Source organism: Engystomops pustulosus, chromosome 8 (assembly GCF_040894005.1).
Source record: "Engystomops pustulosus chromosome 8, aEngPut4.maternal, whole genome shotgun sequence".
NCBI lineage: Eukaryota > Metazoa > Chordata > Amphibia > Anura > Leptodactylidae > Engystomops > Engystomops pustulosus.
Window position 1 is genome coordinate 90,075,614 of NC_092418.1, and position 25,139 is coordinate 90,100,752.

The following is a 25,139-nucleotide window of genomic DNA, read 5'->3' on the forward strand; positions in this document are numbered from 1 at the left end:
CCGAATCAGTCGGATCGTCCGATGTCCCACCCCCCCCATTTCTGTCGCATGAAAGCCAGCGCAGTTGCGCCAAAAATCCCAGAGCAGACACCTGTTAAATACCTGTCAAAGCCACCCAAATCCTGGCGAACAGTCCGACGAAAGTTTACGCGCGGACCCTTAGTAAATAAGCCCCAATGTGTCGCTTATCTTCCTCTCCTGTCCTGAAACCCGAAAAGTGGTAGGTAGAGGAAGATAAGCGACACATTGTTTATTTACTTATTTACTAAGGGTAAGCGCGTAAACTTTCGTCGGACTGTTCGTCAGGATTTGGGTGGCCTTCAGAGGTATTTAACAGGTGAGTGAAAACTCTACTTTGGCCGGAGGCCGGAGTCTCTTAGCGAATACTGTCACCAGAGCGCCGGCAGGGGAAATTTTAAGACTGGCGTTGTAAATGAATTCCTCCCAGTGTGACTCCTATTGGAGAATGCAGCATGAGTCTGAACAGATGCAGAGTCATCGGCCGAGTCATGGTGGCGGCTTACTACAAGGCGCATGACAAATTGGCTCGGAACATGTGACAAATCGGGTCCGGAACATGTGACCCGTGACAAAGTGTCTTCTGCAAGTGACATCAGACACAGCATTTGCTGAGTGTAGCATCTGACAGTATTCACACTACTGCCGACAGTCGCTACTGTGGGGCAGAAGCAGAGAGGAATATGCTCTGCTGTGTACATCCCTCATTTGTAGATTGTCAATAGGAATGTCAGAAAATATTTGTGCAGAGAGAGAATTAGCAGAATAATAAGGGGGCAATACTCACATTAACTCCAACCCTTACAGGGGATCTACTCTGCAGTATATATTTCACACAAATCTAATGTGTCAAATACTGTAAGTATTTAAGCCGAATAAAAGAAACATCACACAATGGGGCAGATTTATCAAGTGTCTGAAAGTCAGAATATTTCCAATTGCCCATGGCAACCAATCACAGCTCCCCTTTAAAATATTCATGAGCACTGGTGAAATGAAAGCTGAGCTGTGATTGGTTGCCATGGGCAACTGGAAATATTCTGACTTTCAGACTGCTTGATAAATCTGCCCCAATGTTTTATAGTTTAAAAAACCTTTTATGACGGCTAAGTTTTAAAATACTCATATTTACTTTGCACTACACCCTGACCCCTACTGTTCAAGACTGAAATTACAGGTGGTGCACTGCACTGAGTGTATACAAACCAAGGATTAACCCTTTAAAGTCATATATACGTCCCAACAGAAGCTGGTACAGGTGATCCCCAACATAAACACACCCGCCTTACAGGCGCCCCTTGTTACAGATGGACCTCTGTGCCCAATGTGACCTCTGGTGAAGCTCTCTGAATGTTTTCCTTTAGTCCCAGACTGCAATGATCAGCTGTAAGGTGTTTGTAATGAAGCTTTATTGATAATCCTTTTTGCCACAACAGCACATAATTGTGAAAATCCAATTGTCACTGGGTCAAAAAAAAATTGTCTGGAGTTATAAAATATACTAGTTCCGACTTAAATACAAATTCAACTTAAGAACTCACCAAAAGAACCTATCTTGTACGTAACTCGGGACTTCCTCCTGTACATATTTCTGTGCAAAGTTATGTATCTGATCCTTTTTCGATTTAGTATTTTCATTTTTCACAACACACATTTAAAAATCTATAACTTTTTAATTTTTCCATGTAAAAGAGCTATTTGAGGTCTTGTTTTCTCCGTGACAAATTGCACTTCACAGTGACAGTATTTAATATTCCATGCCGTGTACTGGGAAACAGGGAAAAATTCCTAATGCACTGAAATTGATGGTGAAATGCATTTGACATGTCTCCTTTATTTTTTGGGATGCTACGATCACGGGGATACTAAATTTATATAGGTTTTCATGTGTTTTAATACATTTAAAAAATAAGAACCTTCTATGCAAAAAAATCTTCATTTCACCATCTTGTGGCGCTAATAACTTTTTTATACCTCAGTGTATAGAGCTGTCTCCATGTAATTTCTTGCAAAATACGCTGCCATTTTGAGCACTGTTCAGCCTTTTGATCACTTTTTATAAATTTTTTTATATGTTGCAAAATGATGGTGTTTTGGACATTTTGGCGCTATTTTCAGTAATAACTGAAATAGATCTGACATTTTCGGACAGTATGGCAGTGTATGAAGATTTTACCGATGATTTGTCACAATGTACCACTGGCACACTGCTAACACCGATCACGGGTGTTACCGGTGGGTGTTTGCCGCAATATGCAGCAAACACTCTCCTTGTATGGAGAGGGCTCAGCCTGTGAGCCCTCTCCATAAACCTGCAGCTGACATGTGACATACTAATATGTCACACTTCGGTAAATGGTTAAAGAAACTGTTAAAAATCAGAATTAGGCTACATGGACACAGACGTATGGGGGCCTTTGTATGGCCGACGTATATACGCCATATATACTTCCCCCATAGACGGCAATGAGCTCCCGGCGCCATTTGGGAGCAGTAAGGTGCAGCACACGTGCAACACCATACGTTCTGTTGCTTGGAGAAAGATCGGACATGTCCTATCTTTCCCTGTAATATGGCACCGTGCGCCATACATCGCTATGGAGAGGGTCGGGGGTGAGCGTGCTACAGTGAGTATGAGTGTAGCCTTATTCAGATGCACAACAAAAGCATTTTTTAAATGAACATGCCAGAGGCTATTGGAACCTTTTATCATGTAAAAATGACCTTCCTGATGACAGGTTCTCTTTAAAAAAAATGGAAAAACAACATGTTCAGATTTTTAGGTTTTCTTCAACTTGCCCTTTCTTTCCCCAAACTACCTTAATAGAAATTGAGATGCTGTATCAATGCAAAAAAAAAAAAATAATAATCGGTTTACGAATGGCGAGATTATATAAAATTCTTAAATTTGGGCCAAAAATATTGTGGTCACGAAGCAGTTAAGTGATCAACCCCACATCTAACATCTAGAGCACAACAGATACGCCCACACACAAAAATAAAATATTTTTAAAAATTCTTAATTTTGGGCCAAAAATATCCTTGTCGCGAAGCAGTTAAGTGATCAACCCCACGTCTATCATCCAGAACACAACAGATACACCCACACACAGAAATAAAATATATTTTTGGTGTTTTTTTTACTTTTCCATTTCCAATACATATGGCCTATACTCCAGTAGTTTTCAGTCCACATTATTGATTCTGTGTGTATAGACAGAGGTAAACTATCTGCTTCTTTCCTTTCTTAGGAATTGCCAGAGAGGTGGAAAAATCTGAAAAAGATTGCATTCATAGTAAAGCATGAAGTGTCTCCTCTGCAGGCAAATGAAGTATCTGTTATCAGGAGGAAATGTGTCCTTTTCGAGGTGAGATCAGTTCTGTTCTCTGAAGCAAATGATTTTTCTCTTTTTGTTCCGATAACAGGCTGCAGCTAAGCTTCACTGAACTGAGAAATTGTAAACTCTTAGAAAAAAGGGTGTCTAAAGATAACAATTCAATGTTTCTTGGTAATGCACTCTGGATGGATCTGATAATTTAAAGCCCACTTCAGTAAAATGCTAGTGAAGCCCGCGTGTCTTTTATCTTCAATTATGTCTAATCTTTTTTTCCAATTCAAACACTGCATAACTCTCCCAAGATGAAAATATAGATTCTAAATGTTTTCATTCCGTCGCAGAGCGTCACCTGCCAGATCCGTGTCATTAAAATGTAATTAGTTTCAAAATGATTTTGAACCTGTGTCAAGTAAAAAAAAAAAAATTGATTTACAAGATGCTAAATTTTGTAAGAATTTTATATTGGGTGACATATTGATTCTAGATTTCATCACTGACGCCTATTTCCTACCCGCAGGTTAAGCAGCATGAATTTAGAAATCGGTTTAAAAATGAAATAATCTTCAAATTTGATGCAGAAGATCCATATAAACATTTGGATAAGGTAGGACATGTTTTTATTATGATGTGGAAAATTTATTCAATTTTCAACTTTTTAAAAACAAAGGAAATAGAGGTCATTTCTTTTTAACTTTTTATTTTACATTTCTTCTTAACTTCATAATATTAGTACAATAATGGACTATTTCAGAGTTCCAGTAATTTGCAGCACCGTTGTTCATTTTTACCTAAATAACTCAAAAATTATGATTAATTTTAAAAAAGTTTTTTTAAATGTTAAAGTTATTAATGTATGCATAGCTCAAAATTACCTGTACAAATATAAACATATAGACAAAAATAGGAACTTGAAGTATACTAAATATACATTGATTTTAACAATAAAAGAGTATGATGTTAGCTCCTTGACTCCCTCTAGTGGTGACCCAAGCTAGAATTTATTCATATATTTTTTATTCTTTCCATTTTATTTGGTGTTAGGTACCATTATAAATTAAATTTCTCATAACTGTAGTTAAATTGTAAATCTTCCCATTTCCTGCATATTTTCGAGACTGTACTACTCGATGGGATTATTTTTGGTAGTATGGTCAAAGTTGTGAGTTACTTATTATTAATTATTGGGTTATGATAACAAAAACTTTTCTCATAGGGGTTTTCCACCATTGAAACATTAATTATCCTTTGGATAGATCACGGAAAAATAAAGAACAACCCAACTGCAGTTTCTGACCCACACCAATCTGATATTGATTCAAAATTGAGTAACACCCGCTCTCTGTTCCTTATGCTGCAGCCACTTGCAGTGGCCGGATAGTCCAGAGGCTTCTGAGGAACAAATATATAAAAAACTGATTGAAGCAAACCATTTGCAGAAAATCTTAACATTGGTGCTGTTAGGACTTTGGACGGGTTTGGGCAGGAGGGGTTCAGAAATCTTGCTCACAAACTAACTAGGAAAGCAGGGCACCAATATGGTGGTTTTGGCATAGCCATCTTATACTCTAACGCAGTGAAAACTTGGGGCCAGTCACTTCTCGTCCCCAGGGGTATCTAAAACTGGTGACATATGGATCAGGGGAATTCCAGACTGACTTAATTCAAAAACACTTGATTTTTTGGTCTCTAGGTTTCTTAGTGAGAAAGTTATTTATGCTGCGAGATGTTGCCCCTTATATCTAAATCTATCTTGAAGGCAGTGCTACTGGTGAAACATGTCGGGGGGGGCTAAACATTCAGTGTTTTAACAGTACTAAAATACCTAGAAGCTTGTGTCAGTGCTTATGTCAGTGCACTCTATACCCTAGAGTACCCTACAGTACTGATACAGGACTATAAAGGATCTATTGATGATACTGAGCATCCCCTCCGAGTACCGTTAGTGCCTGTGCTTCTGGTAGTACCTTATATATCCATTTGACTGGTGACCGTAATTTTTTACGGTATAGTACCACTAGGACTGATAAGGCTCTCTAATGGAGCTCCTATGATAATATATTCTAATCTGAGGACACACAAAAAGCACACTTATACCCTATATTCTGTTGATACAGACGAAGACCATGGTATATTGTTTACTGTGCTTTTAATCTAATTATCTTCCCCCTAATACTTTATAACATAGCTATCTTTCTATCATTTAAGTTGTAATACAATTTACGTCTTAAACCAATTTTTTGTCCGGATATGGGCACAATTTTTTGCCAATGGCAGCTTTTGTAATAAGCCCCTTATATCTATCGCGTTTCTGGCCTTAGGATATAATAAAATAAAAAAAATCCGATCTACTAGCTTGTTTTCCTTTTATTTTAACTGAATACAATAATACTATAATAAAAGTTTTGACAGGGTAAAATATGTTTTCCTTTACTTTTCTGTCTGCTGTTTTTTCCCATAGACACTACACAGTCTGTACTTTGATGAATACATTATCGAATGCTGCTTGCTAATAATATATCAACAAAAGAACTAAAAAAAAAAGTATGTAAAGTGTCCAATATTGAATATCCTTCCTATTTTCTGACTACTAGACAAAACCAAGAAGTGGAAGAAGTGAGATATGAATTACTTCCACTCATCCGGAACCTGTCTATGAAATTCTCAGCCACCGTTTGACAGTGTTGTAACTGTTAGTGTTAAGTAGGACTACGGCAATCCATGCAATGAATCATTCCCCTGTAAATACAGTACAAGCTCTTTCTAAGACCTAGTCAAGTGTAACAGCAGATAATTCACACTTCTTGGAAGCAAAGTGTCACAACTGAGACGCAGCACTTTTTGACAGAATGACTATATTCTTTTTCTGTAGACCCATAGAAACATTTCAAGGTTGGAAGATGAGATGAGAAAACTGCAGGACACAGCAGACCTTTTTGAAGTGAGCATCCCCGAATATAAACAGCTACATCAGTGTCGGGCCGCCAGTATCTTGCTGAAGTCTGTATGGGATATGGTAATATTTGTACGGGTGAGTCGAAACTAAGGGTTCACAGTTTTAAACACTGAAAGTAAATAATATAGTAAATACAAATAAATATACCGTATATATTCCGGCGTATAAGACGACCTGGTGTATAAGACGACCCCCCTACTTTTCTGTTAAAATATAGAGTTTAAGATATATTCGCCGTATAAGACTACCCCTTTTCCAAACGCATACAAAACACCGGTAAAAATTAAAAAAACAGATTTGAATTTAACATGGTCCTTTTTTAATGTAAATTCTTATGACATGCAGGTATATAGCAGGAAAACTGTCGCTCATAAACATAAGGCATACAACAACAACATTACCATCGTCCATTTTACTGTAAATGTTACCATACTGTACTATAGTACTGCCCCTTATGTACAGGAATATAACTACTATGCCATATACCACCGCCAGCCTCCCCAGTATATTTCTAGTCCTCCCCTGTATATAGCCAAACAACCACCCCAGTATACAGTCAGCCCCCCCTATATATTGCCAGCCAGTCCCCAGTATACAGCCAGCTCCCCCTGTATTTTGCCAGCCAGTCCCCCCAGTATACAGCCAGCCCCCTGTATATAGCCAAACTGCCCCCCCCCCTAGTATACAGAACATTCCAAACATCTGAATTGTCATCCAGGGATTTTTTTTTGTAATATTTATAATAATGTCCCCCCCCCCACACACTCTTTCCTCTCTAATTTTTCTCTAGAGCTTCTCACCTTTCCCGCGATCCACCGAAGCTCTGCTGCTACACTCCGGCCGGCGGTGATAGCTCAATGAGCGCTGGCGACTCACAGAATATGACGTCAGCCGCGTGCCGACGTCATATTCTCTGCGACGCCGGCACCCACGGAGCTGTCATCGGCGGCCGGAGTGTAGCAGCGGAGCTTCGGTGGATCGCGGGAAAGGTGAGAAACATTACCGGCATATAAGACGACCCCAGACCAGACATAAGATTTTTCAGTCTTCAAAAGTCGTCTTATACGCCGGAATATACGGTATATGCCAAAACTATGCTTCTACTCTATATAATCTGGCTCCACACTTGAAGTCACAAAACAGACATTGGGGCACATTTACTAAGGGTCTAAACGCAGCAGTTTTGCAATTTTTTTTCCGTTTTGGATATATGCCAAAATATTATTCCAGAAGGGTCCCAAGGATACGTAACTTCACTACATGTGTATATGATCCTAGATCAGTGATGGCGAACCTTTTAGAGACTGAGTGCCCAAGCTACAACCAAAATCCACTTATTTACTGTGAAGTGCCAACGTGGCATTTTAAGCAGTAACGTATTGCTACCTGTTCTTCCACATCTTTCAATCGTATCAACCACCTGAGGCCACCAACACAGTTGGAAGAAGGGCAAATTCAGACTCTCATTATAGCTTCTCTCCAGGGTCTCTCTGTAGAGGAAGAATTGAAGGTCTAGCAGTAGGATCTCCAAAGATAATGCAGCCCTGTCCACACCTTCTCACTTTTCCTGCAGTTTCAAACAGCCAATGAAGTGTCGCTTTAAAATATCTCTGAGAGCAGCTTCCCTTAAGTTGCCTGGGACTGCAGGAAGATTTGGAGGATTTGTTCCATTCTGGTGAACTTTGTCCTGGGGTGACAACCTGAGTGCCCACAGAAATGGCTCTGAGTGCCACCTCTGGCACCCGTGCCATAGGTTCGCCACCACTGTCCTAGATGATATCAAGGGCACAGATCATCTGGTCTCACACCTATACAGTTTAGAAAGGCCAGTGTATTATACACACTATGAATAAGAAAGACATAGGAGATGCCTTATGCTTTACTCTTAGAGAATTGTGAGGCAAAGTATAAAATTTCAAAATAGCCCCCAGATCCCCATCTCATTACAATGGAAGCTGTTTTAAATAATCATACAAAATGTATCTATAAAGAGTAGATATAATCCCAGTAGTTGTCACCTGATTGTCCAAAAGAAATATGACTTGAGAGGATTATATCATTAAGTCTTGAAATGTTAGTTGAGCGTGGCAAGTGTGTTGTATTTATAAGAACTTACAGAATTGTCTATGTGGGAGGCCAGATTCATCCTGAAAGTCAGAGAAGGTTTTAAAAGTGTGAGACTGAAGTAACCTCTGCCTCCTCCCATGGACTAAACCCTTCCTGTCTAAGAACTCCGGGAGTTTTGGGTTATTCTGAATGGGTGTGAAGGATGAACATCCTTTGACATTCACAAGTTGTGTAGCTGTGGATCTTCTTAATAAATAGGGTGCACCTAAATCCAGTAATCAAGACTAGCACAGGAAATGTAGATATTGCTAGATCTCCCCATGTCCATTGTTAATAAGAGTGGTCAAATGTTTGGATGATCGAAGGTCACAAGTTTTGACAAGTCTGAAAGTATGAAGAGACATTGATCTGCATGTGAACTTCACTAGAACTGTAAAGACTAAATGATGAGGTATTTTTAATCAAAACTAAATTAAATGGATGGAAAATTTGCGGACCCCATGAAAGTGGAGGCCATTTTGAAACACTCTCTCCGCAATACAATACATTTTCCATTGTTAATGACTCACATCGGGGTCACTGCATTAGCTCATGTTTTATCCACCTCAATTAATAAACTACATGGAAATAGTAGCTGCTGAGAATCTTCTAAATTAGTTGACATCAACATGCTCTGGCCAATTAAACACTGACGTTGATAAGTTTGGCTATTTGCTTTTCATCATTGCTATAATTGCATAGTCATTACCTTGGTGTGAAATTGCATTGCTTGCAAGATTTTGTGTGTGACTTTTGCATTAACAAGGCCATAAAATCAATGTGAACATTTCTGTTTAAGGTAAGTATGAGGGAAAAAATCCATATCTTATGTGTAAACTCAAAGGTGGATTATTTCTGCAGTATGAAAGCCATATGATAATAGAACTGAGAATTATGGACTTAATAGGAACAATTACAAATAAATCACCAAAAAGTCTATTATATTAAATTTGAATGGTCACACTTTTTGACAAACTTTGTTTGTTGTATTTTGCTTTAACATAAACACTTGGCGATACATTCCCTTTAAGAAGTGTGGAAACATGATCATATGAGTGTAGCCCTACATGCTTTTTTCTTCACTGTAAATGGTAAGCACATCTTTAAAGGACATCTACTACCAGAATGAAGGATTGTAAACCAAGCACACTGACATACTGATGTGCGTCCCCTCTGGCAGGATCTACTCTTCTTTAAGCTTCCTATGCCCTTGTTTTTAAGAAAAAAAAGTCTTTAAAAATTATTCTAATGAGCCTGAGGGGCTCTAGGCTTCATTAACACCCATGGAGCCTGAAGCCCCTCAGGCTCATTTGCATAATTGTTAAAGCCTTTTTTTGTAAAAACAAGGACATAAGAAGCTAAAAGAAGAGCAGATCCTGCCAGAGGGGTGCACACCTGTATGTCAGTGTGCTTGGTTTACAGTCCTTCATCGTGGTGGTAGATGTCCTTTAAGCAATAAGCTTATCCAACCAATTTTAATTACTGTGTGGTTTAAAAAAGCACAACACATATAAAAACACCATACAGTGCACAAGTGTATATTCAAACAATCTAGGACTTTATTAGGGCAATTTATTAAAACATGAGGACCACATGAAAGATGAAGAACACATTAGTTTACTGAAGTTTATTAAGTACATGGGGGGATTTATCAGAGGTTGAAAGTCACAATTCCTGACCTTGGGCTTCCTTCCATTGCCCCACCTCCATGCCAAGTGGGTTGAGATGGGTGTGGAGTGGGCCGGGCCACAGAGCTATAGCCTGTGCCTGTTCCTGACAGTAGCCTCTTATTATATCCAGCATAACTTGTAGGAGCATCAAGATAAATTCCCCCATAATTGATTACCTTATAGCAGTTTGAGTTTGCACATGTCCCCATATTACCTTAATACTATTATTCCAGGTTGATCATGTGCATTTACATTACAATGAGTTTGTTAGGACACTTAAAGGAACACTACAGTCACAGCTGATTGACTGAACTATACCTTGTGTCGGGCCTCTAGGGAGGAGCATGACTCCAGGTTCTAGCAAGGTTCTAGGAAAACAATGAAAATGAGTCCAGAAAAAAAAAGAAAAAGAAACAACAGCTCACTGTAATGGACAAATATCATCTCTGTAGAAAACTCTTCCAACTATGTGAACGGTGCCCAGGATCCCAAACAAACCTGTGCCAACAGCGGTAGACAAATAGGAAAGTTGATAGATGATCCTGCACTTGTCGAATAAAAACTAGGTCTAGAATTCTTAATTGTTTGAAACGCGTTGGTTATTCCAGTTTTTTAATAGATAGAAGCTTGTATTTTGTGCTGTAATTTTTTTTTACATTTTTTGTAATGTAATGAAATAAAGGACCTAGTTTTTTTTATTCCACGTGTGCTGAATAAAAATGAGTTATGGTCCGCCAAACTGGCCCTGCACCATGTATTATTGAATGAATTAGCTTTGACTGGATGTTCCTTTAAAACATATGACAAAAAGGTACTATAAAAATTTGTATCTACAGGCCAAATTGTCCTTAAACACAATGTAACATAAATAGAGATGAGCGAACATGCTCGTCCGAGCTTGATGCTCGGTCGAGCATTAGGGTACTCGAAACTGCTCGTTACTCGGACGAATACTTCGCCCGCTCGAGAAAATGGCAGCTCCCGCCGTTTTGCTTTTTGGCGGCCAGAAACAGAGCCAATCACAAGCCAGGAGACTCTGCACTCCACCCAGCATGACGTGGTACCCTTACACGTCGATAGCAGTGGTTGGCTGGCCAGATCAGGTGACCCTGGGATAGACTAGCCGCTGGCCGCGCTGCTCGGATCATTCTGTCTCTGGATGCCGCTAGGGAGAGAGCTGCTGCTGCTCAGGGAAAGCGTTAGGGTGTTCTATTAGCTTACTGTTAGGCAGGAGTGATTCTCAAAGAACCCAACAGCCCTTCTTAGGGCTACAATAACGTTCTACTTTTTTTATTTTAATTTGCATCTTTTACCATTTTGTGAGGAATTAGCAGGGGGACTTGCTACCGTTGTGTTTAGCTCTTAGTGGCACACATATCCATAGCAAAGACCGAAGTGGGAAAATTCAGTAGGGGTTGGATTTCTATTAGGCAATAACTCAGTGTCATCTCATCTGGCATAGTAGTGTGCTTCCTTTGATACTTGGCTAGAAAATAGCCATAGGAGAATACAAACAGCTTCTTGAAGCCTACAGTAGCGTTCTATATATTTGATTTCTGGTTGATCTGCTGGTGGCTGTAGTTTCTGCAGTGCATGTACTTGCCAATTCTGAGCAATTTGTAGTGAGACTTGCGACCGCTGTGTTCTGCGCTTAGTGGCGCACATATCCATAGCAAAGGCTGAAGTGGCAAAATTCAGTAGGGGTTGGATTTCTATTAGGCAATAACTCAGTGTCATCTCATCTGGCATAGTACTGTGCTTCCTTTGATACTTGGCTAGAAAATAGCCATAGGAGAATACAAACAGCTTCTTGAAGCCTACAGTAGCGTTCTATATATTTGATTTCTGGTTGATCTGCTGGTGGCTGTAGTTTCTGCAGTGCATGTACTTGCCAATTCTGAGCAATTTGTAGTGAGACTTGCGACCGCTGTGTTCTGCGCTTAGTGGCGCACATATCCATAGCAAAGGCTGAAGTGGCAAAATTCAGTAGGGGTTGGATTTCTATTAGGCAATAACTCAGTGTCATCTCATCTGGCATAGTACTGTGCTTCCTTTGATACTTGGCTAGAAAATAGCCATAGGAGAATACAAACAGCTTCTTGAAGCCTACAGTAGCGTTCTATATATTTGATTTCTGGTTGATCTGCTGGTGGCTGTAGTTTCTGCAGTGCATGTACTTGCCAATTCTGAGCAATTTGTAGTGAGACTTGCGACCGCTGTGTTCTGCGCTTAGTGGCGCACATATCCATAGCAAAGGCCGAAGTGGCAAAATTCAGTAGGGGTTGGATTTCTATTAGGCAATAACTCAGTGTCATCTCATCTGGCATAGTACTGTGCTTCCTTTGATACTTGGCTAGAAAATAGCCATAGGAGAATACAAACAGCTTCTTGAAGCCTACAGTAGCGTTCTATATATTTGATTTCTGGTTGATCTGCTGGTGGCTGTAGTTTCTGCAGTGCATGTACTTGCCAATTCTGAGCAATTTGTAGTGAGACTTGCGACCGCTGTGTTCTGCGCTTAGTGGCGCACATATCCATAGCAAAGGCTGAAGTGGCAAAATTAAGTAGGGGTTGGATTTCTATTAGGCAATAACTCAGTGTCATCTCATCTGGCATAGTACTGTGCTTCCTTTGATACTTGGCTAGAAAATAGCCATAGGAGAATACAAACAGCTTCTTGAAGCCTACAGTAGCGTTCTATATATTTGATTTCTGGTTGATCTGCTGGTGGCTGTAGTTTCTGCAGTGCATGTACTTGCCAATTCTGAGCAATTTGTAGTGAGACTTGCGACCGCTGTGTTCTGCGCTTAGTGGCGCACATATCCATAGCAAAGGCCGAAGTGGCAAAATTCAGTAGGGGTTGGATTTCTATTAGGCAATAACTCAGTGTCATCTCATCTGGCATAGTACTGTGCTTCCTTTGATACTTGGCTAGAAAATAGCCATAGGAGAATACAAACAGCTTCTTGAAGCCTACAGTAGCGTTCTATATATTTGATTTCTGGTTGATCTGCTGGTGGCTGTAGTTTCTGCAGTGCATGTACTTGCCAATTCTGAGCAATTTGTAGTGGGACTTGCGACCGCTGTGTTCTGCGCTTAGTGGCGCACATATCCATAGCAAAGGCCGAAGTGGCAAAATTCAGTAGGGGTTGGATTTCTATTAGGCAATAACTCAGTGTCATCTCATCTGGCATAGTACTGTGCTTCCTTTGATACTTGGCTAGAAAATAGCCATAGCAATAGGATAGCATTGTTTGGTTTTAAAAACTCAAAAAAAAACAAAAAACACAAAAAAAAAAAAAACACACAAAAAAAAACAAAAAAAAGTAAAAAAAAAAATAAAGTTATAACTCTCATTTTAAAAATGTTTAACCCGAGGGCTAGGGGTAGAGGACGAGGGCGGGGACGTGGGCGTCCAACTACTGCAGGGGTCAGAGGCCGTGGTCCTGGGCGGGGTGAGACACCACCTGCTGATGAGGGAGCAGGGGAACGCCGCAGAGCTACACTCCCTAGGTTCATGTCTGAAGTTACTGGGACTCGTGGTAGAGCACTGTTGAGGCCAGAACAGTGCGAACAGGTGATGTCGTGGATTGCTGACAATGCTTCGAGCAATTTGTCCACCACCAGTCAGTCTTCCACGCAGTCCACCCATGTCACCGAAATCGCCACTCCTCCAGCTCCTGCACCTCAGCCTCCTCCCCCCCAGTCTGCCCCCTCCCAGGAAAATTTGGCATTTGAACCGGCATACTCTGAGGAACTGTTTTCTGGACCCTTCCCACAGTCACAAACCACTTGTCCGGTTGCTGCTGAGCAATTTTCCGATGCCCAGGTTTTCCACCAGTCACAGTCTGTGGGTGATGATGACCTTCTTGACGTAGTGGAAGTGTGTAAAGAGGTGTCCGACGATGAGGAGACACGGTTGTCAGACAGTGGGGAAGTTGTTGTCAGGGCAGGAAGTCCGAGGGGGGAGCAGACTGAGGGATCGGAGGATGATGAGGTGACAGACCCAAGCTGGGTTGAGAGGCCGGGTGAACACAGTGCTTCTGAGACGGAGGAGAGTCCTCGACCTGAACAGGTTGGAAGAGGCAGTGGTGGGGCCAGACGGAGAGGCAGGGCCAGAGCTGGTGCATCAGCGCCACTGTCAACTAGTGAAGCTCCCGTGGTGAGGGCTCTTGCGGCGAGGGCTAGATCTTCAGAAGTGTGGAGGTTCTTTAAGGAAACACCGGATGACCGACGGACTGTGGTGTGCAACATTTGCCAAACCAGGCTCAGCAGGGGTTCCACCACTACTAGCTTAACTACCACCAGTATGCGCAGGCATATGAATGCTAAGCACCCCACTCAGTGGCAACAAGCCCGTTCACCTCCGGCCGTGCACACCACTGCTCCTTCCCCTGTGTCAGCTGCTAGTCAGCCCCCTGCCCAGGACCCTGCCACAAAAACCCCATCGTCGCCTCCACGATCCTCCACAGCATCCACCAGCGTTCAGCTCTCCATACCCCAGACGCTGGAGCGGAAACGCAAATATAGTGCAACCCACCCGCACGCCCAAGCCCTTAATGTGCACATCTCCAGATTGCTTAGCCTGGAGATGCTGCCCTATAGGCTAGTAGAGACCGAGGCCTTTCGCAACCTCATGGCGGCGGCCGCCCCTCGGTATTCGGTCCCCAGCCGCCACTACTTTTCCCGATGTGCCGTCCCAGCCCTGCACCAGCACGTGTCAGACAACATCATCCGTGCCCTGACCAACGCCGTTTCTGACAAGGTCCACCTGACCACGGACACGTGGACGAGTGCTGCCGGGCAGGGCCACTATATATCGCTGACGGCACATTGGGTTAACTTGGTGGAGGCTGGGACCGAGTCTGACCCTGGGGCTGCTCATATACTGCCGACGCCGAGGATTGCGGGGCCTACCTCGGTCCAGGTGTTTCAGGCCTACTATGCCTCCTCCTCCTCCCACCCCTCCTCCACCTCCTCCTCCGAACTACCATCCGTGGGCACGGCGCCATCAGTCGGTAGCTCTAGGCACAGCAGCAGTGCCGTCGCTAAGCGACAGCAGGCGGTGCTCAAACTGCTGAGCCTAGGCGACAAAAGGCACACCGCCCAAGAGCTATTACAGGGCATCACGGCGCAGACTGATCTGTGGCTGGCACCGCTGAACCTCAAGCCGGGAATGGTTGTGTGTGACAACGGCCGTAACCTGGTGGCGGCTCTGCAACTCGGCAGACTGACACATGTGCCATGCCTGGCCCATGTGTTAAATCTGATAGTGCAGCGTTTCCTCAAGACATACCCCAATCTGTCTGATTTGCTCACGAAGGTGCGCCGCATCTGTGCGCATTTCAGGAAGTCCAGCCCAGATGCTGCCACTCTCAGGGCAGCGCAGCGCCGCCTCCAACTGCCCGCTCACCGACTGTTGTGCGACGTGCCCACGAGGTGGAATTCAACACTGACCATGTTATCCAGAGTTTACCAGCAGCGCAGAGCGATTGTAGACTGCCAGATGTCAACTTCCACCAGAACTGGTAGTCAGGTCAGTCAGCTTCCTCAAGTCTACAATGAGGAGTGGACGTGGATGTCTGATATCTGTCAGGTGCTGAGTAACTTTGAGGAGTCAACACAGATGGTCAGTGGCGATGCCGCCATCATCAGCCTCACCATCCCGCTGCTTGGCCTGTTGAAAAACTCTCTGGTCAGCATGAAGTCGGAAGCTTTGCGCTCGTCACAAGAGACGGGGGAAGAATATTCCCTTGTTGATAGCCAAAGCACCCTGAGGTCTGTTTCTCAGCGCATATCGGAGGAGGTGGAGGTGGAGGAGGATGAGGAGGAAGAGGAGGAGAATGTTGGCGAGACACAAGAGGGGACCATTGTTGAGTCCTTCACTGTTCAGCGTGTATGGGCAGAAGAAGAGGAGTTGGAGGAGTTGGAGGAGGAGGAAATGGACAGTCAGGCCAGTGAGGGGAGTGAATTCTTACGCGTTGGTACTCTGGCGCATATGGCAGATTTCATGCTAGGCTGCCTATCCCGTGACCCTCGCGTTCAAAGAATTTATTCCAGCACCGATTACTGGGTGTTCACTCTCCTGGACCCACGGTACAAGCAAAATCTTCCCACTCTCATCCCTGGAGAGGAAAGGAGTGTGAGAATGCATGAATACCAGCAGGCCCTGGTGCACAAGCTGAAACAGTATTTCCCTTCTGACAGCGCTAGCGGCAGAGTGCGTAGTTCTGCGGGACAAGTAGCGAGGGAGAGTAGGCGAGCAGGCAGCTTGTCCAGCACTGGCAAGGGTACGCTTTACAAGGCTTTTGCCAGCTTTATGTCACCCCAGCAAGACACTGTCACCTGTCCCCAGTCTCGGCAGAGTAGGGCTGATCTTTACAGAAAGATGGTGAGGGAGTACGTAGCTGACCATACCATCGTCCTAAATGATCACACAGCTCCCTACAACTACTGGGTTTCAAAGCTGGACATGTGGCACGAACTGGCGCTGTACGCCTTGGAGGTTCTTGCCTGCCCTGCCGCTAGCGTCTTGTCCGAGCGGGTTTTCAGTGCAGCTGGTGGCATCATCACCGATAAGCGTACACGCCTGTCGACTGACAGCGCTGACAGGCTGACGCTTATTAAAATGAATAAAGGCTGGATTTCTCAGAATTTCCAATCTCCACCAGGTGAAGGAAGCTCAACCTGAATAATTGATCCACTCCTCCTCCTCCTCCTCATTTTCCTCCTTCTCCTCCTCTTTGTACAGTAAAGCAGAGGAAACTGGCTATTTTTTGACAGGGCCCACTGGCTCTTGCTATAGTACTTCATGCATTTAATTTTTCTGGAGGGCCACCTACCCGGTCCTCTGTTTGAAACAATTTTTGTGAGTGCCACATACAGGCACTCAATCTATTCCATTTTTCTGGAGGGCCACCTACCCGGTCCTCTGTTTTAAAAAATTTTTGGGACTGCCACATACAGGCACTCAATCTATTCCATTTTACTGCAGGGCCACCTACCTGCTCCTCTGGTTTGAACAATTTTTGGGACTGCCACATACAGGCACTCAATCTATTCCATTTTACTGGAGGGCCACCTACCTGCTCCTCTGGTTTGAAACATTTTTGGGACTGCCACATACAGGCACTCAATCTATCCCATTTTACTGGAGGGCCACCTACCTGCTCCTCTGGTTTGAAACATTTTTGGGACTGCCACATACAGGCACTCAATCTATTCCATTTTACTGCAGGGCCACCTACCTGCACCTCTGGTTTGAACAATTTTTGGGACTGCCACATACAGGCACTCAATCTATTCCATTTTACTGCAGGGCCACCTACCTGCTCCTCTGGTTTGAACAATTTTTGGGACTGCCACATACAGGCACTCAATCTATTCCATTTTACTGGAGGGCCACCTACCTGCTCCTCTGGTTTGAAACATTTTTGGGACTGCCACATACAGGCACTCAATCTATCCCATTTTACTGGAGGGCCACCTACCTGCTCCTCTGGTTTGAAAAATGTTTTGGACTGCCACATACAGGCACTATCCAAATTAAATTGTCTCCATAGCAGCCTCCACACGTTGTCTCCATTGCTACCTCCAAAAGTCGTCCATATAGCTGCCTCCATACATCGTCCCTTTATCAAACGAGGTGTGTCAGGCAGAAATTTGGGTTGTTTTCATGGATTCCACATCAAAGTTGTTAACTTTGTCGCCACCCTGCTGTGTTATCCACAAAATATACTGGCAAACTTTTACCATTTAGGGATATTATTTCAGCGCTTCTTGCGCATCTGTTTACATTCCCCTCACCCGGCATATCCTAAACTTATAAGAACGCTACTACACTTGATCTTATACAAAAGGTTCTTAGAAGTGCTGTTTGGGGAGTAGCCTAGAGACAGGGGCTTGGATTGGCGAAAGCTCGCCTGGCAGCGGAACGCCAGCTCCATGCGCATCATGCGCTTCTTGCGCATCTGTTTACATTCCCCTCACCCGCCATATCCCAAACTTATGAGAACGCTACTACACTTAACTTGGTGCAGGCTGGGACCGAGTCTGACCCTGGGGCTGGTCATATACTGCCGACGCAGAGAATTGCGGGGCCTACCTCGGTCCAGGTCTCAAAGGCCTACTATACCTCCTCCCACCCCTCCTCCACCTCCTCCTCCTCCGAATTACCATCCGTGGGCATGGCGCCATCAGTCGGTAGCTCTAGGCACAGCAGCAGTGCCGTCGCTAAGCGACAGCAGGCGGTGCTGAAACTGCTGAGCCTAGGCGATAAAAGGCACACCGCCCAAGAGCTATTACAGGGCATTCCACATCAAAGTTGTTAACTTTGTCGCCACCCTGCTGTGTAATCCCCAAAATATACTTGCAAACTTTTACCATTTAGGGATATTATTTCAGCGCTTCTTGCGCATCTGTTTACATTCCCCTCACCCGGCATATCCTAAACTTATAAGAACGCTACTACACTTGATCTTATACAAAAGGTTCTTAGAAGTGCTGTTTGGGGAGTAGCCTAGAGACAGGGGCTTGGATTGGCGAAAGCTCGCCTGGCAGCGGAGCGCCAGCTCCATGCCAAGATCCAACTAACATAGTTTTAACTGCAGCACCTTTAATCTACTACTAGTTCACTGCCTCCATACATCGTCCCCTTATCAAACGAGCTGTGTCAGGCAGAATTTTGGGTTGTTTTCATGGCTTCCATGTTAACTTTGTCGCCACCCTGCTGTGTAATCCACAAAATATACTGGCAAACTTTTATCATGTACCGATATTATTTGAGCGCTTCTTGCTCACCTCCTTTGGTTCCTCTCTGCCACCCATTGGTTTGAAGCCTGAGTCCATTTAGGGTATGTCGTCATGACACTCTCTAGCCTGCTGCCGCTGCCTCTGCATGCCGTCCCCTATAGTGTCAGGGTCAATTATTGGATGTTTTAGATGCTATCTAGCTTCATTCTGTCACTCTGTCATGGCCATGCTGTTGCCCATAATTTTGGCATAATGGTGCGATTATGCAGCCTCAGAGGCATCCATGCATGCTGCCCCTGCTGTTTCCTGTCCATTTCCATGGTGTTTCCATCCTTTTCTGAGGTTCCCAGGTGTTTGGCCAAGCTTCCCTGTGCAGAGCCTTGGTCCCCTTGAAAAATGCTCGAGTCTCCCATTGACTTCAATGGGGTTCGTTATTCGAGACGAGCACTCGAGCATCGGGAAAAGTTCGTCTCGAATAACGAGTACCCGAGCATTTTAGTGTTCGCTCATCTCTAAACATAAACCGTGTAACCTAGAAATCCATTGTAATGTCTATCTCTTACAGATTATATAGGAAATCTACTTTGGAACTTTTGCAGGGAAGTTGTTTGTTAGAAAATGTTATATAACGTTAAAACAAAGCAAAATGGGAAAAAAAAATTAAAAGCAAAAAATGCTAAATAATTCATATAAAAATATCTAAATAAAATGCAGAAAAATAAGTCAATTACCCACCTGTGGTCTGCAAATGTACTGAAAATGTTAAATACTCTTAGGGAACAATTAGTTTGCTAGACAAATCTCCAGTTCCAAATGCTGAAGGTTTAGAAGACTTTTATAGGGAGTATAAAGGTATCAATATAGCACAAATAATATACATTGTGGATCTATTAGCACAGCTTGATTTTATATAACGAGCAAGTACGGAATATTACTTGGCACCTCGTGACATTTTCCTGTTTTCTCCTTCTTTTCTGCTTTTGCATTAGACAAGCATCAAGGACTGGATGAAAACGCCATGGAAACAGATAAATGTTGAACAAATGGATATGGAGTTGAGAAGATTTGCAAAGGTAATAAAAATAGACTTTCTGTTATAAACATGTTGTAAGTCATTCGTTTTTTTTTATATTCAGTTTCAATTCTTTTTGCTTGTTTTAGATTGTCCTTTAATTCCATTCAAGTGTCCCTCTAGCTGTAACAGGGCCTTAATTTTTACCACCCAGGGGCAGATTTGGTCAGAACAGTGGGGGATTGAGAAAAAAACCCACCTATTCCAGAATTGGTGGAATGACACCTATTAAAGGGTGTAAAAAATTGGAGTTGTTAAAGGTTTAAGGGTTCTTTTTAAAAGCCACTGCATTGTAAAGAACTCTCAAATTAAGTCACGGGGAGAGCTTATGATTGAGAGCATCACAATTTTGTACATAAAGCGCCACCCACCTAAGCAAGATGGTGATTTTAGGCTAAATTATATTCTCTTAGCCCTGGGACCCACTCACATATCCTTACTGCCACCACCTATACTTTTACAGGTTTCTACATTAATCTCTCACCAATTTAGAAACCCAAAATGACAGATTACACAATTAACTCTATGATTACTGATGAAACTGATTTTGGTAATGCTATCTCTTCTGAAAGTTAAGTTCTTTAAGACTACAGAGACTTATTAAATTTTAAAGATTTAATACACTGATGTACAGTGCAAACATAAAAATATTCAATTGTCAGTTAACAAATTAAAAAGTGGAAAACAATACCAAATTTGGGGTAGCTATGCTTAAAATCTGTGGTGTTACCTGATCTGACCATATTCCCAAATAGCTAAAGTCAAATACATGTGAAATTATTCCTCCTGACCCCTTTCCTTTTAGGGGGTCTCAGAACTACAGATTATGACCAAGTTAGTAACAAATACATGTAATCTCTTTGTCTTGCACTTTTGGCGGGAATGAAGCTACACCAAGCTCTTCGCTTTGCTAATTAGATCTTTCCTTTTGATCCTATGCACAAGACACACGGTCTGCGAGGTGGGAATAGCCACACTTCCTGCCTAAACGAACTCTACACTGAGTATTTTGAAAAACATGGACCCTTGGGGTTCTTTATTGCAGATTGTGTCTAGGTCCAAAAGTGTAATTAATATTTGCAAATGTGGCTTCTACTAGAAATGGCGGACTCACAATAATATATCGTATGATTTCTGTACTATTCCCACAAGCATAATAAAGGGATCATGGTATGGGGGTTGGGAACCGAATGCATATTTAGCTTTTTAGTGCTGGATCTTTAGGTTTTGCCTCTTCTTTATAAGGTTTGGCAGATCCCCACATCAATGACAATATATGAACTTAGTCATCTGTTCTACCAGTTCCTGTTACATATGCCATACAAATCACAGGAGTCAATTCAATGACACAATCTGACAGTAGGATTGACTGACAGCAATACTTGGTAGTAAATTCATTATACTAATTGTGAATTCCAACACTGACACATGACAGGTTCTATCACAATATGTAGAATTGGAGCACAAAAGGCATTTGTATTACCAAGATTTGTTCCAATGATATGAACAAATATAAAAGTTTCTTGACGCAAATTTCTTTGTACACCTCCTATTCTTTCCCCGAATTAATCATTAAACATTCATCAATTCTATCACTATAGGACTTGGTGTCTACCATCAAACTAAAGTTCAAAAAAGATGCTGAAAATTCTCTCTTTAAAGACTAAACTATGTAATTTCTTGCGACGCTTCACTCTTTATAAAGTGTGTTTCAAAGAAGTGCCACTTAACAATTAAGTGAAAAGATCCACTTCTAGAATCCTTCTGCTAATTAGATGGTAATTATTTGTAGCTTTTTAAGTTCAGGTGATGGATTGAAAGAACGTTACATTAGTGTTTATATTGTATCACCTGGAAACATTGATTCTCATAATTACAGAGGGGAGGATGTACAGAAGTTCCAGATTATACAGTGTATAAGGGTTGTTTACGTTTATTCTGATTATGGTGATTAAATATAAACAAATATGTTACATATTGATTTTACCACTTACGGATCAGTGATCTTCAGGGTGAGAGAGCCATTTTCATGGGGAGAGTGATCTTCACTACTGGTGAGAGAGAAACCACTTCCGACTTCTTCCCAGCGTTGGTTCTTGTAAAAGTTGTCTACTAAGGCCCCTTCCACACTAGCGAGTGTGATGCGATGAACTCGCATCACACTCGCAACGCAAGCTGCCGGGAACGCACGGCCCGAACGCTGCACCGCGGGAGTGAACTGACATGCTGAGTTCACTCCCGCGGTGCAGCGTTCGGGCCGTGCGTTCCCGGCAGCTTGCGTTGCGAGTGTGATGCGAGTTCATCGCATCACACTCGCTAGTGTGGAAGGGGCCTAAGGATCAATGGTCCGTCAAAACTTCATCATTCATCCTTTCTATTCATATTGGAAAATTACTTGTGCACACGCTTAGAAACATCTCTGGTTCCCCCAGAAACTAGGGAGGATTGTGCAGTTTAATACACTGGAAAATATTTACAATGTGCTATCTGAATCTTACAAAATGGACCAAAATAAAACAAGTTTGAAATAGTTTTAACAATCCATGGATCAAACAATCCATGTTAAAAAAAAATTGGTGTATATGCCCCTCTCTCTGACTTCCATGTGTAGTCTGAATCTGGTCTGCCATTATCAGACTTAAAATGTAACACGGTGGGCTTGCCTGTATATGCCTTTAATAGAACCTTAAAGTGAAGAGGCAGCTGCAGCCTGTGTGTGCCTGTGTCTTCTCATGCATTCTTCTTCTACTCCACACCATACCTCTTCCTCCACTACCTTATCAATGCACGGACAGGAAGTGGGGAGTGGTGAGGGAGACTGACACAGGCACACAAAGGCGGCAGCTGCTCTGCCCCCTTCTCTTGTACCCGCCACACGGTGCTAGAAGGGAGCCAGGTAATGTGAATTAACCGGTTCGCGACCGCCCGCCGTGTATTCACGGCGGCGGTCGCGTCGCGCTGCATGGAGAGGGCTCACGGGCTGAGCCCTCTCCATAGCCGGTAAGTCTTTGCTGCATATTGCAGCAAAGGCTTACCGGTAACATCCGCGATCGGTGCTAGCAAAGCTGCCGGCAGCCTCAAACAGATAGCGGCGCATGGGCGCCGCCATCTTACCTGGGATCGCCGCTCCCCGTGACGTCATCGGGGGGCGGCGATCCGTCTCCATGGTAGCCTCGGGTCTTCGGAAGACCCGAGGCTATTTCGTTTTAACCCCTTCATTACAATGTGCTGATAGCACATTGTAATGAATGAGGAAGAAAATCCCCATATACTGCCATACTGTAGTATGGCAGTATATGATAGGATCAATCAGACAACCTAGGGTTAAAGTACCCTAGGGAGTCTGAAAAATAGTATAAATAAAAATAAAAAAAAGTTTAAAAAAAAAAAATTATAATAAAAAAACCTAAAATTTCAAATCACCCCCCTTTCCCTAGAACTGACATAAATATAAATAAACAGTAAAAATCATAAACACATCAGGTATCAACGCGTCCGAAAATGCCCGATCTATCAAAATATGATAACGGTTTTTCATTGCGTTTAACCCCGTAACGGAAAATAGCGCCCAAAGTCGAAAATGGCACTTTTTTGCCATTTTGAAAAATCTAAAAAAATGTATAAAAAGTGATCAAAAGGTCGTACAGTCCTAAAAATGATATCATTGAAAATATTATCAAATTTCGCAAAAAATGACACCACCCACTGCTCCGTACACCAAAGTATAAAAAAGTTATTAGCGCCAGAAGTTGGCAAAATTAAAAAAATTATTTTTGTACAGGAGGTTTTAATTTTTGTAAATGTATGAAAACATTATAAAACCTATACAAATTTGGTATCCCCTTAATCGTACCGACCCAAAGAATAAAGTAGACATGTCATTTGGGGCGCTCAGTGAAAGACGTAATATCCAAGCCCACAAGAAAATGGCGCAAATGCGTTTTTTCACCATTTTCATTGCATTTGGAATTTTTTTCCCGCTTCCGAGTACATGGCATGGAATATTTAATACCATCATTATGAAGTGCAATTTGTTACGCAGAAAACAAGCCATCACACAGCTCTTTACGTGTAAAAATAAAAAAGTTATAGATTTTTGAAGGTGGGGAGTGAAAAATGGACATGAAAAAACAGGAAAGGGCCCGGTCCTTAACCGGTTAAACTTATATAAAGTATTGAAATGATTCTGAATGCTGAAAAAGGCATTTTTAAATCAGCATAGCAAAGGCTATTGGAACATTCCACAGAATAAATATGACATTCCTGTTGACAGGTTCCCTATAAATATTACCTATTTTTAAAACATTTTTATATAAGATAACATATATAGAGAGATTTTCATTTCAGAGGATTTTTAAAAGATATCTGCATTACTCCCTATCCTACCATTTCTACTCTGGGCTCTGTGCTGATTAAAGGAAATCTACCAACAGGATAAAGGATTGTAAACCAAGCACACTTACATGTAGTTGATGCTCCCTCTGCCAGGATCCATCTTCTTTTATCTTCTTTTTTCATAAAAAGGCTTTTAAAATTAATTAAATTATGCTCACATAATAATTAAATTATAGGGTTTTTTTTTACCTGATGGCACACTGATGCATATTCATTTCATATCCTTGCAGATGTTGTATAAAACTCAGAGGAGATCCTATTCCTGCCAGTGTTTTCAGTCCGAGTCCTTCCCCTATTAGCATATGGAACCATGAAAAATACCGATGTCACACAGTGTCATCTGTGTGCCGCCTGTATTTGTGATTGGTGGTTACCACAATCATGTGACTCGTCAAGGTGTTGGGAAAAGCTAGTGACATCAATTTGTTAGCCTTTTTATTATTTTTGCAGATCTGCAAAAACAGACAACATACTGGTGACACGCAGATGCTTTGATCATTAAATAATTTCTGTGAAACCCTTTGGCAAGGGCAGTTGTAGAGATAAATTTATAATTTCCGTTTTCAGTGGCAGAGCCAGAAGGTAAAGTGTCAGCAGTCACAGGTCTTCTGCAGCCAATCACTAGGCCCTGGTGACATGAAACAAATAACATTAACAGGGCTTTACGATTATTATAGCACCTACAAGCCTGGAATCACTATGGTACAAATGGTACTTCTTGGGGAACGGAGGATGTGTTTCTTCTGCCTTTTTTCAATCTGTGGTTTCAGGACCTTTGGAGGACCTTTAAAGGTACTTGACTGACTCTTCTGTACATATGTACTGAGAGTAGGAAC

The 25,139-nt window shown here is 42.4% G+C and overlaps 1 protein-coding gene across 1 annotated transcript in view; it reads left to right on the forward strand.

The window, feature by feature from the left end:
* LOC140075597 (dynein axonemal heavy chain 11-like) overlaps positions 1-25,139 on the forward strand; it is a 222,770-nt gene that overhangs the window by 16,753 nt on the left and 180,878 nt on the right. Inside the window, exons 8-11 of the mRNA XM_072121698.1 lie at positions 3,270-3,386; positions 3,874-3,960; positions 6,226-6,384; positions 19,826-19,909. Coding sequence (XP_071977799.1) covers positions 3,270-3,386; positions 3,874-3,960; positions 6,226-6,384; positions 19,826-19,909 — 447 coding nt within the window. The remainder of the gene's footprint in view (positions 1-3,269; positions 3,387-3,873; positions 3,961-6,225; positions 6,385-19,825; positions 19,910-25,139) is intronic.